The sequence below is a fragment of the Trichoderma breve genome, chromosome 4 (assembly GCF_028502605.1).
Source record: "Trichoderma breve strain T069 chromosome 4, whole genome shotgun sequence".
Taxonomy (NCBI): domain Eukaryota; kingdom Fungi; phylum Ascomycota; class Sordariomycetes; order Hypocreales; family Hypocreaceae; genus Trichoderma; species Trichoderma breve.
The window spans coordinates 3434238-3448422 of NC_079235.1; the positions used below are offsets into that span (position 1 = coordinate 3434238).

A 14185-nucleotide genomic window follows, 5' to 3' on the forward strand; every position below is an offset into this window, starting at 1 on the left:
CGCTTCCGACCCATCCAAAAGCTGCTGGCTAACGCATTTTGTCCCGCGCCGATGGCAAGTGATGCAAGTTGATTCCTCTGGCGATGAAAAAGTACATTTTACCTTTCTCCTCCTGCATTGCCAGCAACTGTGGGTGCCCTTTCGAACCTTTCTACGGTTTGTAAATCTTTCGTCCGAAGGGATTCTCATTTTCAGCTCGACAGCTAACCAGCAATTGGGACCTGCCGCAAGAGAAAAGTCCTCGACCGGGCGATGGAATGTCTTGGAAAGATGGCATTCAGGCGTAGGAACCAGACTCAAAGTTTGGACCGAGATCGTCCGGGATTAGGGTCATAATATGAGACCGGCCACGTGTCTTCGGCCGAACATGAACGACGATGCTGACATAATTGCAAGCATTCGTCCGAGCAGGAGATCCTGTGCGAGCAAGATGAATACGAATCAATACAGGCAGTGTGCAGCATGCAGATCTAACGTAAGCGAAGGATTAAAGTTGGTTAGCCTGCCACCAGGCGTATGAGGTCAATGTCTACAATTGCCTCCCTAACCGGCATTTCTTCACCATCCACTTTGTGACCATTATAACGCATGGTTGGAGGGAAGAGTTGATGTCGTGATTGCATGCATATTTGACGCCCAATGGCGTATAGGGCAAGTTGGATTTACCATCTCCGGCAAAATCTGACAATGGTATCTTGACTTATCTATCTAGTACGTTCATATTTTTCTAGATCGTCTTGGGATTACAGGTGGATACTCAAAGACATCCTTCTGGTGCAAAGTTTTGACGAATTCAGCATAGAAGAACAGTGCCACAGAGCAGCCAAAGATGAGCATAAACACAATTACCATCAGTGGCAAGGCGGATTGATCCATTCCTATAGCCGTCCTGGCATTAATCCTGGTCCATGCTTCAACGGTTTCCTTTCTATTTGTCGACAACCAGTACAGGATGGATGCACTGGCTGTGATTGTCATCATACAGATGATATATTTGAATATCTGGGTTTCCCTGGTGCTCACCGGCACACTTCTAACCGCAGATGTTGATATGGTCTGGACCAAGTCAAGCATTGTGTTCTTAGTCAAGCCGACATCTTCCATGTTGCCAACAAGGAACTGCCGCATTGTTTTGACAGTATTGGTCGAGTGACCAGCATATTCGAATGGCTCTGATGCGTCAGTTCCGGCGCACTCCTCGAGCACGTTGATGCCGCCTGGATGGTCTTCAGCAAAATTCGTAAGGTCATAGACTATTCCACGGTTGCGTTGTGAGCCTGATGTTTAACCGGCGTATCTTAGCATGTGGCCGCCTACCTCTTCCATTTACTGCTACCCATAAGTCCTGGCGAGAGCTGTGCTTGCTAAGCTGAGCAGTTGTGATGCTTTTGATCATCTTCAATGTATGAATCTGACTCGTTCGAGTATGATGAGTTGATCGGACTGGCACGGGTACGACTTGCTAAGGGAAATGAATAGTCCTAGAAGCTGTTAAACAAATGATGTTAATGTCGATTTACATGCTCCTCGGGGGTTTCTTTGAGCAATCAGTGTCCCGTCCAGTAGTGATTGTCTAGGTCGTGGACAGGCTCACATTGAATGCGGAACGTCTAGCATAAGACCGGCCCGGTCCTTTCCTAGAAGCACCACCCTAACCCGAACTTACGAGAGAGGCGCGTTATATTTCCCAGTGCGCAGAGTGTAAGCAGAATAGTTTCTCACACCGTAATATCGACGGACGCATTGAAGAGCCGCGCGGGTATCTGTCTCCACTTGTTCATACCTAGGAGAAGAAAGTTGTTTAGGTGCGGTCCGAGCCAAATGTGGCTTTTATGTGTCTTACTAGGCGCCTGACTAACTTACACAGCCTGCTACAGTTGTAATTTGACAGCTCTTCGAATCCCTGTCAATCAGATTTGCTTTCGGCTGGGTTGCTTCGTTTGACGGCATTGCCCCATTTGCAATTACGATGGCCTTTACCGTCTAGATCAGCTTACATTGAAGGCTGTCTGAAATAGCGTCTGAAATAGCGTTCTTACAGTTGGCAGGATCGGGATACCTAGGTACGTAGTTGGGTTCCTCAATCTGAGACTATTCTAGATTCAGGAGTTTGTGCTGTAACTGGGTCTACTTTCACCATTTTCATCTTTATAAGAAGCATTCACAACACAGCTGTCTGTGTTTTTTGTCTCAAAATCATACGGATTGTTGATATATTACCTATAAAAAATAAAGCAAGATGCGCTCGACTCTCGCCTTGGCTACCCAGCTGCTCACTGCGATGACTGCCTCTGCGGCAGCCTCCAGCGGCCAGCGAGTGCTTTACATCCAAGACAACGACCCAACGGGCAATTCTATTGTATCTATCAAAGTCTCACAAAATGGAAGCTTGTCTGGCGGAGTAAAAACCAGTACGGGCGGGAATGGTTACCCTGTCTTGATTGTTCCCTCTCAAGATTCGGTGGTAGTTTCCGGCAATGTAAGAGATCCCATTACATCGCGGAGTAATGACGATACAGTTCTAACTAGTTGCGCTTCAGTATCTATTCACAGTGAACTCTGGAAGCAACACTTTGTCGTTGTTTAACATCAACCCTTGGGACCCTCTGCATCCCAAGCTTATTGGGAAGCCCGCTCCCACCCTTGGTCACGTTCCTGTCTCGGTTACCTACTCTGAGAAGCTGAAAACAGGTGAGTTGCTCACAGGACGTTTGGTGTGTGGTAGGCAGCTGACGCTTCCGCAGCTTGTGTAGTGAACGGGGGCCTCGATCTCGCAGGAGTAACATGCTTCTCTGTGGACCCCAAGAAGGGACTTCAACCCCTCGGCCCTATGCGAACTATTCTGCAGACCAAGGACTTTACTCCTCCACCTGCCGGGACTCCACCAACAATTCTCACTGGAGATATCAGATTTAATCCTTCGTCGACAGGAGTGTTCACAACCGCAGCAAACGAAACGGGCGGACCCGGAGTTCTGTACGCTTATCCTGTTGTTTCGGGCAGCGTCAGCACCACGCCTGTGGTCACCAAATTCGACAACGTCGTGAATCCGTTCAGTCTCAACTTTTTAAACTCGGACTCCCAACTTTTCATGACGAACCCTCATAACGAGTCGCCCGGTGCCGCGCTTTTGACTATTTCTCCTTCCTTGGCTGTAACTGAGACTAAAATCGTCACTATTCCGCACCAAAATGCCTCCTGCTGGGCGGCGTATGCTCCGATATATGACACCATATTCGTTATGGATGCCGCTGCAGCGGTCGTGAGCACCGTCGATATCTCAAAGGAAAGCGTCGTTTCCCAGTTCGACTTCCAGTCCGCAAACTTTGGCCCAACAGATACTCTCGTAGATCGCAACTTCCTCTATTTCATAACAGAGCCCTTCAACGACGACTTCAGCGCTTTCCTGGCCTCGCCCCAAGTCCTTGTGTATGACATAACATCTGTCTCGAAGGGAAAGAATCCTCAGCTCATTCAAAGTTTTGACATCTTCAAAGCTGTCGGGTCGTTCCCCGACATTATGGGCTTGGCTATATACGCACCACAGGATGAGTAGCCGTGGCTACTGTGTTGGGCCTCTTTAGAATTGAACGGCATAAAGACGCTTCGGACCTTAATTTCACTCAACGGAATATAGTTTATAATTCTTTATACCAACTATTTAAAGAAAACGGTATTTAGTTTACATAGGTATTATTGGAATACATTCAAGTTTCCTTATAACCGTCTAACATGATAAGCCAAGCATAATTAGTACGTTCTGCAATGTCTGGTATAGCTACCGCCAACTCTCTAATGAAGGGTTATGCATGTGAGAGCAGTGTGAGGGCCGGCGCAATGCTTTGGATTGCACAAGATTCCTAGTCGGACCTGTTGTGAAAAGTTCAGCTTGCTTTTCGTAGGTTGATTTTGATATTCGTCAATGTGAGCCAACCTGAAGGTGTCTAGCCGAAAAAAAGATTCCTGATTGTTGCTTGTAAATTGCAATTGTACTTAATATGGGCTCTATTGCGGAATACCACGGGACATTTGAACACGATACTAGGCCAAGAACACAAAGAAGAATGCAAAATGGTTAGAACCTTCCTACCAGAAGTCCCTGAAAAAGACTTCCAGATGGACATCACCACTCTCACCTATTTACTAGGCCCTGACTGATACAAACACTTCCAGACACTAGTGGGGGACACCAACCCTACGACTCTGCCCCCCCAAGATTTAGATTGATGTAAAATTTCTTTTATTTTGCGAACGCGGACTTTGAACATACGGCTCCTACCGTCCTATTGCCTAGACGGGATTCAAGTAACTCGCTTACTCTGGTGGATGTCGATAGTAACAAACATAACATACGCTTCAACTACTAGGTAGTGAATAAATTCTCCTATTTGTAAATATAGTATTATGATTATGCTTGCGCTTGGCCGAGCTCGGTGGTGGCCCCTTCCGGATCATAAGCCTCCACCTCAATCTCAATGTGCATTGTGGGTAGCCCCAGCTCTTTTACTCCTAGCTCGGTCCAGGTCGGGTGATGGCCTGGCATGTGCTTGCGATAGTTGGCAACAATCAGGTCGTGGGTAGCTTTAATATCGGTGCTGTAGGTTACCACACGATATACCTGGGACCAGCCCTTTCCGCCAGCGTGCTTCAAGTTGGCCTCGACGTTGGCAAAGGCTTGAGACACCTCCTCCTGAATCTCGGGCGAGATATCGCCGCTCACTCGGTCCCAGCCGCCTGCAAGTTTAATGGTTCAGCTACAGATGCAATCGCTCGCCGCCAGCTACTTAGACGGTCTTAACACACCTTGACCGGAGCACACGATCCTGTTTTCGACTCGGATGGCTTGTGAGTAGGCCATAGTCTTTTGCGCCCACTCGCCCATGCCTGGGTAGGAATAATGCTTGCATCCGTCTCCGGTAGACATGGCTGGTGGTATCGAGGATTTAGATATGATCGTGGGTAAGCAACTCTCCGGATTTATTGACAGCGTGTCTGTCAACCTCCTTAGTGGTTCGATCCGATAGTTCAGATGCAGGTTCTCGGCTTCACAGATGGGACTACGTCCGTACATATATGACTACGGAACGGTAGAAGAGCAAAAGCGAAAATGCCGACCGGCCGATTTACTGACAAGGCTAGGGCCTAATCTTGCCCAAAAAGTGCTTTCCGAGCCGTGCTTTGAAATGACCGCATCCTCTTGTCCGGAGGTGCTGGGTCTCATCCCTCCACATACGATGACGAGACCCTAGACCTGTGTAATCGCCTCTGTTCCCGCCACAGCACATTGTTTGGTACCTTCTTTGAGGAATGAGAGATTGTGATGACCAGGCTACCCAGGCTTGGTTATATAAAAATTGAAAAGAGGTCACCATTCTTTAATCATGAAATACGTGCAAAACGATAACAGAAATTGGCGCCCGCTGAATGAATGGCTTAAGTTACCCGGTCAGTGGGATTAATGTGATGGTTTACACGATCTCCACTCCTAACCACCCGAAGACGAAAAGCTATGCAGGTCCAACACGACCCGTGTTACTTGTCCTACTCAACGAGATTTCTGCTCTTGGCCCGAAAACCTCACTCTCAGGGCATCTTCTCTAATATACAATATCGCAGCGTAAACAAATCCAAGACTAAACGCATGGCAGGCTGCAATAATCGCCATGAGCGAGCCAAACCAGCCGACCAAGGTGAATTTGCCATATAAACCTTCTAGAATTGCGTTGACATAAACGCCACTCGCAATTACGATGATGATGTAGTCACACTGTAAGAAGAACATTGACTTTTCAATAAAAACAGAAGCAGCTGTGTCTCGCCGCCAAAGCGTGTCAAATCTAGGAACATAGGCTGCAGCTTGAGACACCGAAGGATCATGCGACGTGCTGAGCGCGATGTGAACTCCAATATGCGCCACGGCGGAGAGCAGACCATAGACCAGATACGTGATTTTGATCCAGCGTGCGTCCGCATTGCGAGACTGTGTGCTTCCTGAGAAGCAGCTGGCAATCGCCAACAGGGTTGCCAGGCAAAAGAAAGGCGCTAGTTGCCAAACGGCCATGAAGGCCTGGTGCTGAGAAGTCGTGATGCTCGCTGGCGGGAAATACACCATGCGATATAGATGGATTATAGTAAGCACGGAGGCAGGGAGCAGCGCTTTGGCCTGTCCATATGGCACGGCAGGATCAGTAGCCTTGCCTGCGAAATGGTTTTCCACCTCGACGACGAAGTAGAGAGGAATGAAGATGGCAGCCCCAATATACTGCCAACAAAACACATTGAGCCCACACCTTTTGACAGTTGAGGTTAGAATGTCGTGCCGAACAGCAATAGAGAGGGGCACAGGCAGAGAAACTTACCACCGCAAGACAATATGTTTTTTACCGAGACGCAGGCTTTCTACCAAGGCGAATACGCCGAGAGACTGCAGGCTTGCGCTTAATGTGATGGATAGTAGCTTCACAACTTGTGACTGGTGGCACACGGGATCCCAGAAGCTGACGGACAAGGCGAGCATCTTGTCAACCACCGGATACCCCATATATACATGGTACAGTGGCTTGCCGTTGCTGAAACGTCCCTCCTCCGCGTGCTTTGACATGGCCGCAAATGCGCCATTGAGATGGAAGAAGCCCTGGAGGAACACAACAGCTAGCGCAGACAAGGAACCCAACCAAACTCTGGTTCTTAATGTTGTCTCGCGGAAGCCGGCCGGCGCCGCACCGACGCCTGATTTGACGACCATGATGTCTGCATAAAGACCTGGATTCTCCAGCAACGCGCTCCAACTGCGCACCACAGAACTCGCTTTGCTTTTATTAATATCTTGGAGTGTATTTTGCGAGAACCTTCAGTTTGGCTTATAGCATTGCTTATTCCCGAAAGTGGCTGACCCGTTTTTGCTCCTGTTTTGCCCCGATCCAGGGGCGGACCGGTCCGTGCCAAAATGGGTCGAAGCCGTGCCGTCTGTGGGCACCGGTACCACTTCCGTGACAGCTAGCCCGTTGGGAGACGGCCCCAGAGGTCGCTGTAGATAGTACATGTAGTATGTTCATGTTGTTAAACTCATTTCTAGCTCAGTAGCTCAGTATCGCAGTTTCGGGAGCGTTTTGAGCGTCAATCGTCATTCAACCACCATGGGTAACAGGGCAGCATCCGTCTCGGAATTTGCTGGCAGCGTCGAGCCTGATCAACAACCTAGCAGGGGGAAACGCTCGTTGGCTTCTGACGTCGAGAAGGGGCCGATCAACGAAGCCATTGGTCAATCCAACGCCCCGGGGCCAACGATTCAAACATACACAAATTTACAATGGGTGTCCGTGTTGATAGCCATATACAGCAGCGAGTTCCTATACGGCCTCGACACCACCATCGTTGCCGATATCCAGGGTTCCATCATTTCTGATCTAGGGGGTGTGACCAAGCTAGGATGGCTCTCCGTCGGGTTCCCACTGGGCAGTGTGGCTACCATGCTGATGTTGTTTGTGTTACCTGAAAGGCTTCACTTCTGCGATGGGCTGCTAATAACGACTTACATAGTGGCAAGGCATATGCCATCTTCGACATCAAATGGCTCTACTTTGGTTCGCTAGTCACTTTCACTGCAGGGTCGGCTCTTTGTGGAGCTTCTCCGGTGAATATTGCCCGACACATTTGGATTCGAAATGAGAACTTTCCAGTTAACAAGGCGATTACACAGAATATGGATGCCCTCATCGTCGGCAGAGTATGTGCCGGAGCTGGCGGAGCCGGAATGTATCTAGGGTGAGTGACTGCTACATATGCCACACGAGCTGTTGAAGTTGCGTGTTCTGATATACAAGTCAGCGTCCTGAATCTCATCACTGTTAATACCAACGAGAAGCGGCGGTCCTCTTACATTGCCTTTAGCGGAGTGGTTTGGGGCTTGGGTTGTGTGCTGGGTCCTATTATTGGGGGCGCCTTTGCCGACAGCAATGCGACTTGGCGATGGGTAGATCCCTACAATGCAACTATTTCTCTATTTCTCTTGCTGATAGTCTTAGGCGTTTTACCTCAACGTTGTTCTCTTCGGCCTGTTCTCTCCGGTAGTGGTTTTCGTTATCCGATCACACAGCTTCCGCCCGAACGAGTCCTTTGCGTTCAAGATCAGGTCCATCGATTGGATAGGCGCCGTCCTAAATGCGGCCATCTATACTGTATTTGTCGTCATCTTCACCTTTGCGGGGTCAGAGTGGGCATGGGATAGCGGCCAGGTAATTGCTTTATGGATTGTCTTGGCAGTCATCCTTGCGGCTTTCGCAGCGAGCCAGTATTTTACTGTATTCACGACAAGAGACAACCGGCTCTTCCCTGGAGAGTTCCTTCGCAGCCGTACCATGGTTCTTCTTTACGTCTGCCAGGCTGCGGTGGCAGCTGCCCTGTTTATTCCGATCTACTGTAAGGTGGCTCAACTCTGGCCCAGCGTTACCTGGCTGCTGACTCTTGTGCAGACATCCCTCTATATTCCCAGTTTGTGTTTGGAGATCGATCGATCCAGGCTGGAGTTCGTCTCCTGCCTCTCATCATCATTGGCGTAGCAGCAAACATGTTTCAGGGAGTCATGGCGCCCCGCTTGCCGTAAGTCACCTGCACCTACAACCCAAGCCTTGGCTCAACGACGCGCATTTCAGATATTACATGTCCTGGTTCTTGATATCTGGCATCTTCACCTTGACTGCCGGAGCCCTCTTCTACGCGGCTGTCGACACTAATACGTCTTCTTCTCGACTCTACGGCTTTTCTGTCATTCTGGCAATTGGCGCTGGCCTGACGCAACAAACGGCATATGGTGTCGCTCCATCCAAAGTGCCACCCAGTCGCATCCCGGAAGCACTGAGCTTCATCAATATGGCACAAATAGGCGGTTTAGTAATCGGCCTTACGCTAACGTCTACAGTTTTCCAAAACGTTGGCTTTCGTAACGTCTCTAATGCCCTAAGTGGATTCGGGTATTCGGACGCCGACTCAAGGGAGGCACTGTCCGGGTTCACATCAACTGTCTTCTCACAGGCGACACCGGAAATACAAGACTTGATAGTCGAGTCTGTATCGAAGACTATCAATACAGAGTACATCTTCGTCATAACCGCCGGTATTGTGGAAATTATCGCGTCGCTGCTCATGAAGAGGGAAAAGCTTGAGATAAAGGGGTAACAGTGTATACACACCAGCACTTAATAACACATTCCACAATTCGGTGATAAAATAAGAAAATACCGGTACTCGGTTAGGAACTAATGATACCATTCTTGGTCGCAATGTAAATCACTCTATGGTATATCTGAACTTGCCTCTAGGATTTTGAATTATGCAGAGGTTGCTCCATTGGGTTGCAGATTGTGTACTGCTTAATGGACGATCAGGATATAGTTCATGTTATGATTCTATACCAAACTAGATTTTGAATTTTAAATTTTAATAACGAACTGTCTAAAACCTGGTGCTGGACTGAAACACCTGATACATTATAATCAATGGATGGCTACAAATCGAAACACGTCGTTGCTCATGGCTTAGCGGGAAGAATATTAAACTTGTCGGCCAGCGTAATCCAAGCGGAAACTTCGCAGAGAATACGGAACGATCGTGGCTCGGCCTTGTCGCCGAAAGCGGTGCTGAATGCTTTCTCGACCACCTGAGGGTCGACGAACCCAAGCTTTTCCACAGATTCTCTGGTTGCAATGCTCTTGAACATCTGATGCAAAGGGCCATGTTGGGGCCACTTCGTAGGGGCCAGGAAGGGATGTTTCTTTCGATTATACAGTTCGTCAAGAATGTAGGGGCGGGCGGCTTCACGCAGAATCCATTTAGACGTCAGGGAGCGCAGAGAGAACCCGGCTTCCTGCCAAATGGGATCCTTTCCTGAATTGGTCTTCCCACCATCTTGTTCCGGTTGTGGGGGAGCATAGGCAAGCTTGACGCTGGGCGGAAGATTATTCACATACTCGGCCAAATGATGATCGAGGAATGGAGTTCGGCCCTCGACGCTGTGGGCCATTTCCGTACGATCTCCCAGGCACGAGAGAAGCACGTTGGCCAGTTGGCTCTTGTTCCAGATATACAGAGCTGTATGCAGCGGATGCCACTTCTCTCTCATCTTGTCACGCACATCAGCCGGGTAAGATGACATGAGGGTGGCTCTACAGTCGAGTTGCTCTCCATAGTGATTGCGAACCCAAGAAGAGAAGAGGCCGATGGTGGGATGCCAAGCCAGCAGGTTGTTGGGCATCGCATTACCATTGGTATCCTTTAACAGGTTGTTACTCTCCGCAGTCCCCTCGTAGGTCGCTGCTCCAATAGAACGCCATATGGCGTTCATTTCTGCAGCTGCGGCTTGCTGCATTATCTGACGCTGGTGGTTGTTTTTAACCAGTTCCGAGTCCGGCATTGCCAAGTCAGGCTCGCGCAGATACTCGCTGGGGAAGTAAGGATAACCTGCGAAGTGCTCGTCGGCACCCTCTCCGGTAATGACTACCTTTACACCGTGTTCGCGAGGAAGCTCAGATAGCGCGAACTTGGCCACAAAGTTTAGGTCAAAGTGATGATGCTCACAATTGAATACGGCGTCTTGGAAGCTGTTCGCCAAGGTGGCTTCCGTCACATCCTTCTTGATCGTTTCAACACCCAGCCACTTGGCCGTTCGGTCTGCAATATCTTTGGAACAATCAGAATCATGATCCTTATGTTGTTTTCCCTTTTGCATCTGGAATAGGTTGCAGAGATGTCCTTACCTGCTTCATTGTAGCCCGTGGCCTCCGGAAACTGCACACTGAAGCATGTTACTCGCGTAGCCTCCTTGTCGCCGATCTTGACATGCTGTTTGCGGGCCAGCTCCGTGACGATTCCGGCTATGGCAGATGAATCTATTCCTCCTGACAAGTAGATGCCAACGGGAACATCAGCGCGGAGGCGAATCTTGACTGATTCAATGAGCCTTTCTCGCACGCCGGTAACCATCTCGTCAATACTTCGAACCTCGGGTTCCGCCTGGGAGAATAATTAGTCCCGAACTGAGTCTATCATGAGTTCGCCAATCAGACCTTATCCTTGTAGTCAGCATCCCAATATCGGTGGTGCAGTATTCCTCTGCCGCTCACTTCCATCCAATGGCCGGGTAAGATTTTGCGCACTCCCTTGAAGAGAGTTCTGTCATCCACCATCCATCCCGCATCGACGATTGCGTCGACGTCCCACTCGGCCTGCCAACCCATACTCATAAAGGCCTTCGTCTCGGAGGCGATAAGGAGTCTCTGGCCACTAACGGTGTATACGATAGGCTTAATGCCGAATCTGTCACGGCAGGCGATGATCTTATTGCTACCCTCTCGAGAATCATAGAGTACGAAACTGAACTCGCCACGCAAGTGCTCAAACATGGCAGGAACACCGTGAATCTTGTATAGAGCAAGAACTAGCTCACTGTCGCTATGGCCAGCAAATCGGTAGCCATACTCACACATGCAGATGTCCCGGATACGATCGTGGTCATAGATCTCTCCATTAACAACAGCATGGATCAGCCCGTCATCGCTATGCATAGGCTGTGAGCCCCCAGGCGAGAGATCATTGATGGAAAGACGGCAATGGGCAAGGCCGACACTCTCATTTTCGTTGACCCACACGTTTGACTCGTCCGGCCCGCGATGGTTGATGGCGTCAACAGCTGCTTGTAGCTGGGCAGTCACCTTTGAGAATCCTGGGATCTCCTTGTTGTCGTCCTGGCCGTTGAGGACTGAGCCGCCCAGGTTAGGGTTAATACAGCTACCAGTCGCATAGATGCCAGTTTTTGGATCCAGAGTTGTAGTGTTCGATGGGCTCCCTAGTTTAAGACCGGAATCAACCGTCGGAGAGAGAGTAACAATAGCGACGAATCCACACATTGTGTTGAAAGGAGCTTCAAGCGACGAATTCTGCAGACTGAAACTACATTAATCGAAGCCACGCGGAATTAGAGAACATAAGTCAGGAACTTAACCACCCCTTTTCTCAACTCTAACATCTCGGTTTGTCAGAATGGTTCGTTTGGCTGCTTCCTCCGTCCACCGAACCTAACTATCGGAGCTTGAATAGGCGCGGCCCGGACCATATTTGGAAAGACCTCTTTCGCTGAAGGCTCAATAAGCTGACTTCCGTTGCCGTCGTCCGGCGGGCACTCAGTAGTAACAATACAAAGCACGATGGCCTCAATCCATGTCAGAATCCGCATCAGTTCGTAAGCGCTCTCTTCTTTTTTTTTTCTTTCCGGTATTTCTTGTCTTTTTTTTTCCCTTCCTGTTTTGAAGCAGTGAAGTTTGAAGTCGCTACCGTATATCCCCAGTTGTACAGCCAAGGACAACCCACCAGCGGCCATGCTTCAACAATTTTACTTTGGTGACGGCGCTGAAAGGCATCAATGCGAAATCGATGTTTCGCTATTCAAGTCAATCGACAGGCTACAGGATAGTCTTGAGAGTCGCTTTGCTTTTGCTGCTCGGAAATGTGGGTCAATTCATGCCTATGTCCGATGAATCTCACCCAATGTGCTATTGACGCAAATGATTACATGTAGCGCTTCGATTTCACGACAGCAAACAGAAACCACTGCGGACGCTCGAGGAAATTGAGGCCGCTCCTGGGCCGGTGGAGTTGAGGGGCTCAGACAACAAGCCAATACGAAGTCCTCCTGGTCCCAAGTGCTTGCCGCTGGTTGGAAATCACTACGAGGTCTACCCCGACGCGTTGGGCAACTATGAGCGGCTATTCAGTCGGTATGGGCCTATGATGAAGACGGTCAACATGGGAACCGTCATATACCACACGAATGATGCCGAAATCTCCCGCTACCTACTCAAGGAGGGCGAGTACTTCACCAAAAAGACCTCTGACCCGTCTCATCCCCTTCATTACATGTCCATTCAGTCCGCGCTCTTCACTTGCGACAGCGACTCGCCTGCCTTTTCCGTGTCTCGCAAGTTTGTCACTCCGGCACTGTCGCCTCGGGCCATTGCACATTACACTCCGCACATGCTGGACGCTTGTCGATCGATATTCCCGGTTCTCGATCAACTGGCTGGTGAAGAGCTGGCCTTCAACGTTTACCATTATACCTTCAAATTGGCCTCGGAAATTATTTGGCGCATGGTCGTTGGCGGCAGCCTGGGACATTTTGCGGACATGAAAACTCCGCCTGCTTTGCCAATCCGTCTCTTCGGGCAGTATCTTTCCCTGATGAAGAAGATGAGTCTGCGGCCCAAGTGGTATGGCAGCCTTCCATTTGGGGAGCCAGCACGTTTGCGAGATGTAGAGAAACGGTTGTTTGCTGAAGTGGAAAAGGCCATGGATGCATGCTCCGGCCCACAGGATGAAACCCTACGGCTGTCGGACCTCAAGGCTTCTCTGCAGGCATCCTGCGTTGCGGACTTTCTCAGTCGTGTGCGCGACGATAAGAATGAGGGACTGCCTAGGGATCTGTTGCTTGCAAATACAGTCGTCACCATTGGTGCCGGATTCACAACAAGTGCGTCGTTCCTGGCCTGGGTCCTCTATGCCATCACAGTCTATCCTGGAAACCAAGAACGCCTTCTGCAAGAAATAGTAGATCATGGCGGAGACGGGAGGCATGAGTGGACGTATGACGAAATTCACAGCATGAAGTTCTTGGACTGCTTCGTCAAGGAGACGCAGCGATTGCACAGCCCTAGCTTTCAGACAGCACGAAATGCAAAGCAAGACGTGGTCCTGCCTGGGGGCTACTTGATCCCCAAAGGCTCCACGGTGATTTCCTGCTTCCCCAGTATGCACACAAATCCAAAGTACTGGGAGAATCCAACTAGATTTGACCCAGATAGATGGACTGAAAGGGATGCTGCCGCCAAGGCATCTCAGTCTGGCGTGTATACGCCATTTGCTGCCGGGCGCAGAGGCTGCGTTGGCTTCAATCTGGCACTGGCTGAGGTAAAGATTGTATTGATTGAACTGATCTATCATTATCACTTTGAGATGGACTCCCCTGAGCCTGTTGTATACGATCCGGATTTCTTGGTCACACGACCAGTTAACTTTTACGCTGCTGCCACCAAAAGAACAAGTTGGCCCTCCAGAAGCATTACTTGAAAGGCTTCATACTTGATACAATGAAAACTGCAAAATCCATATTTTAGCTTGAGATAGAAAACACAATAGCAAC

The 14185-nt window shown here is 49.5% G+C and overlaps 7 protein-coding genes across 7 annotated transcripts; 3 read left to right on the forward strand and 4 right to left on the reverse strand.

Moving 5' to 3' along the window:
* Window positions 1-717: 717 nt before the first annotated feature.
* On the reverse strand, window positions 718-1396 carry T069G_07288 (cytochrome b5-like heme/Steroid binding domain-containing protein; the record flags this gene model as incomplete). The annotated part of the gene is made up of 2 exons (XM_056174498.1): window positions 718-1253; window positions 1318-1396. 2 exons carry the CDS (start codon window positions 1394-1396, stop codon window positions 718-720), a joined length of 615 nt encoding a protein of 204 aa, XP_056028077.1.
* An 843-nt stretch (window positions 1397-2239) lies between these two features.
* Window positions 2240-3556, forward strand: T069G_07289 (uncharacterized protein; the record flags this gene model as incomplete). Its single annotated transcript, XM_056174499.1, has 3 exons — window positions 2240-2479; window positions 2541-2691; window positions 2745-3556. 3 exons carry the CDS (start codon window positions 2240-2242, stop codon window positions 3554-3556), a joined length of 1203 nt encoding a protein of 400 aa, XP_056028078.1.
* Window positions 3557-4408: 852 nt separating this feature from the next.
* T069G_07290 (endoribonuclease l-PSP domain-containing protein) lies at window positions 4409-4924 on the reverse strand (the record flags this gene model as incomplete). Its single annotated transcript, XM_056174500.1, has 2 exons — window positions 4409-4734; window positions 4804-4924. 2 exons carry the CDS (start codon window positions 4922-4924, stop codon window positions 4409-4411), a joined length of 447 nt encoding a protein of 148 aa, XP_056028079.1.
* A 621-nt stretch (window positions 4925-5545) lies between these two features.
* On the reverse strand, window positions 5546-6745 carry T069G_07291 (uncharacterized protein; the record flags this gene model as incomplete). The annotated part of the gene is made up of 2 exons (XM_056174501.1): window positions 5546-6290; window positions 6360-6745. The coding sequence occupies 2 exons, from the start codon at window positions 6743-6745 to the stop codon at window positions 5546-5548; spliced, it is 1131 nt and encodes a 376-aa protein (XP_056028080.1).
* A 391-nt stretch (window positions 6746-7136) lies between these two features.
* T069G_07292 (major facilitator superfamily domain-containing protein) lies at window positions 7137-9174 on the forward strand (the record flags this gene model as incomplete). The annotated part of the gene is made up of 7 exons (XM_056174502.1): window positions 7137-7480; window positions 7540-7633; window positions 7700-7764; window positions 7828-7972; window positions 8025-8418; window positions 8472-8598; window positions 8652-9174. The coding sequence occupies 7 exons, from the start codon at window positions 7137-7139 to the stop codon at window positions 9172-9174; spliced, it is 1692 nt and encodes a 563-aa protein (XP_056028081.1).
* A 352-nt stretch (window positions 9175-9526) lies between these two features.
* Window positions 9527-11900, reverse strand: T069G_07293 (asparagine synthase domain-containing protein; the record flags this gene model as incomplete). Its single annotated transcript, XM_056174503.1, has 3 exons — window positions 9527-10674; window positions 10752-11007; window positions 11061-11900. 3 exons carry the CDS (start codon window positions 11898-11900, stop codon window positions 9527-9529), a joined length of 2244 nt encoding a protein of 747 aa, XP_056028082.1.
* Window positions 11901-12368: 468 nt separating this feature from the next.
* Window positions 12369-14112, forward strand: T069G_07294 (cytochrome p450 domain-containing protein; the record flags this gene model as incomplete). The annotated part of the gene is made up of 2 exons (XM_056174504.1): window positions 12369-12498; window positions 12569-14112. The coding sequence occupies 2 exons, from the start codon at window positions 12369-12371 to the stop codon at window positions 14110-14112; spliced, it is 1674 nt and encodes a 557-aa protein (XP_056028083.1).
* Between the last annotated feature and the right edge of the window lie 73 nt (window positions 14113-14185).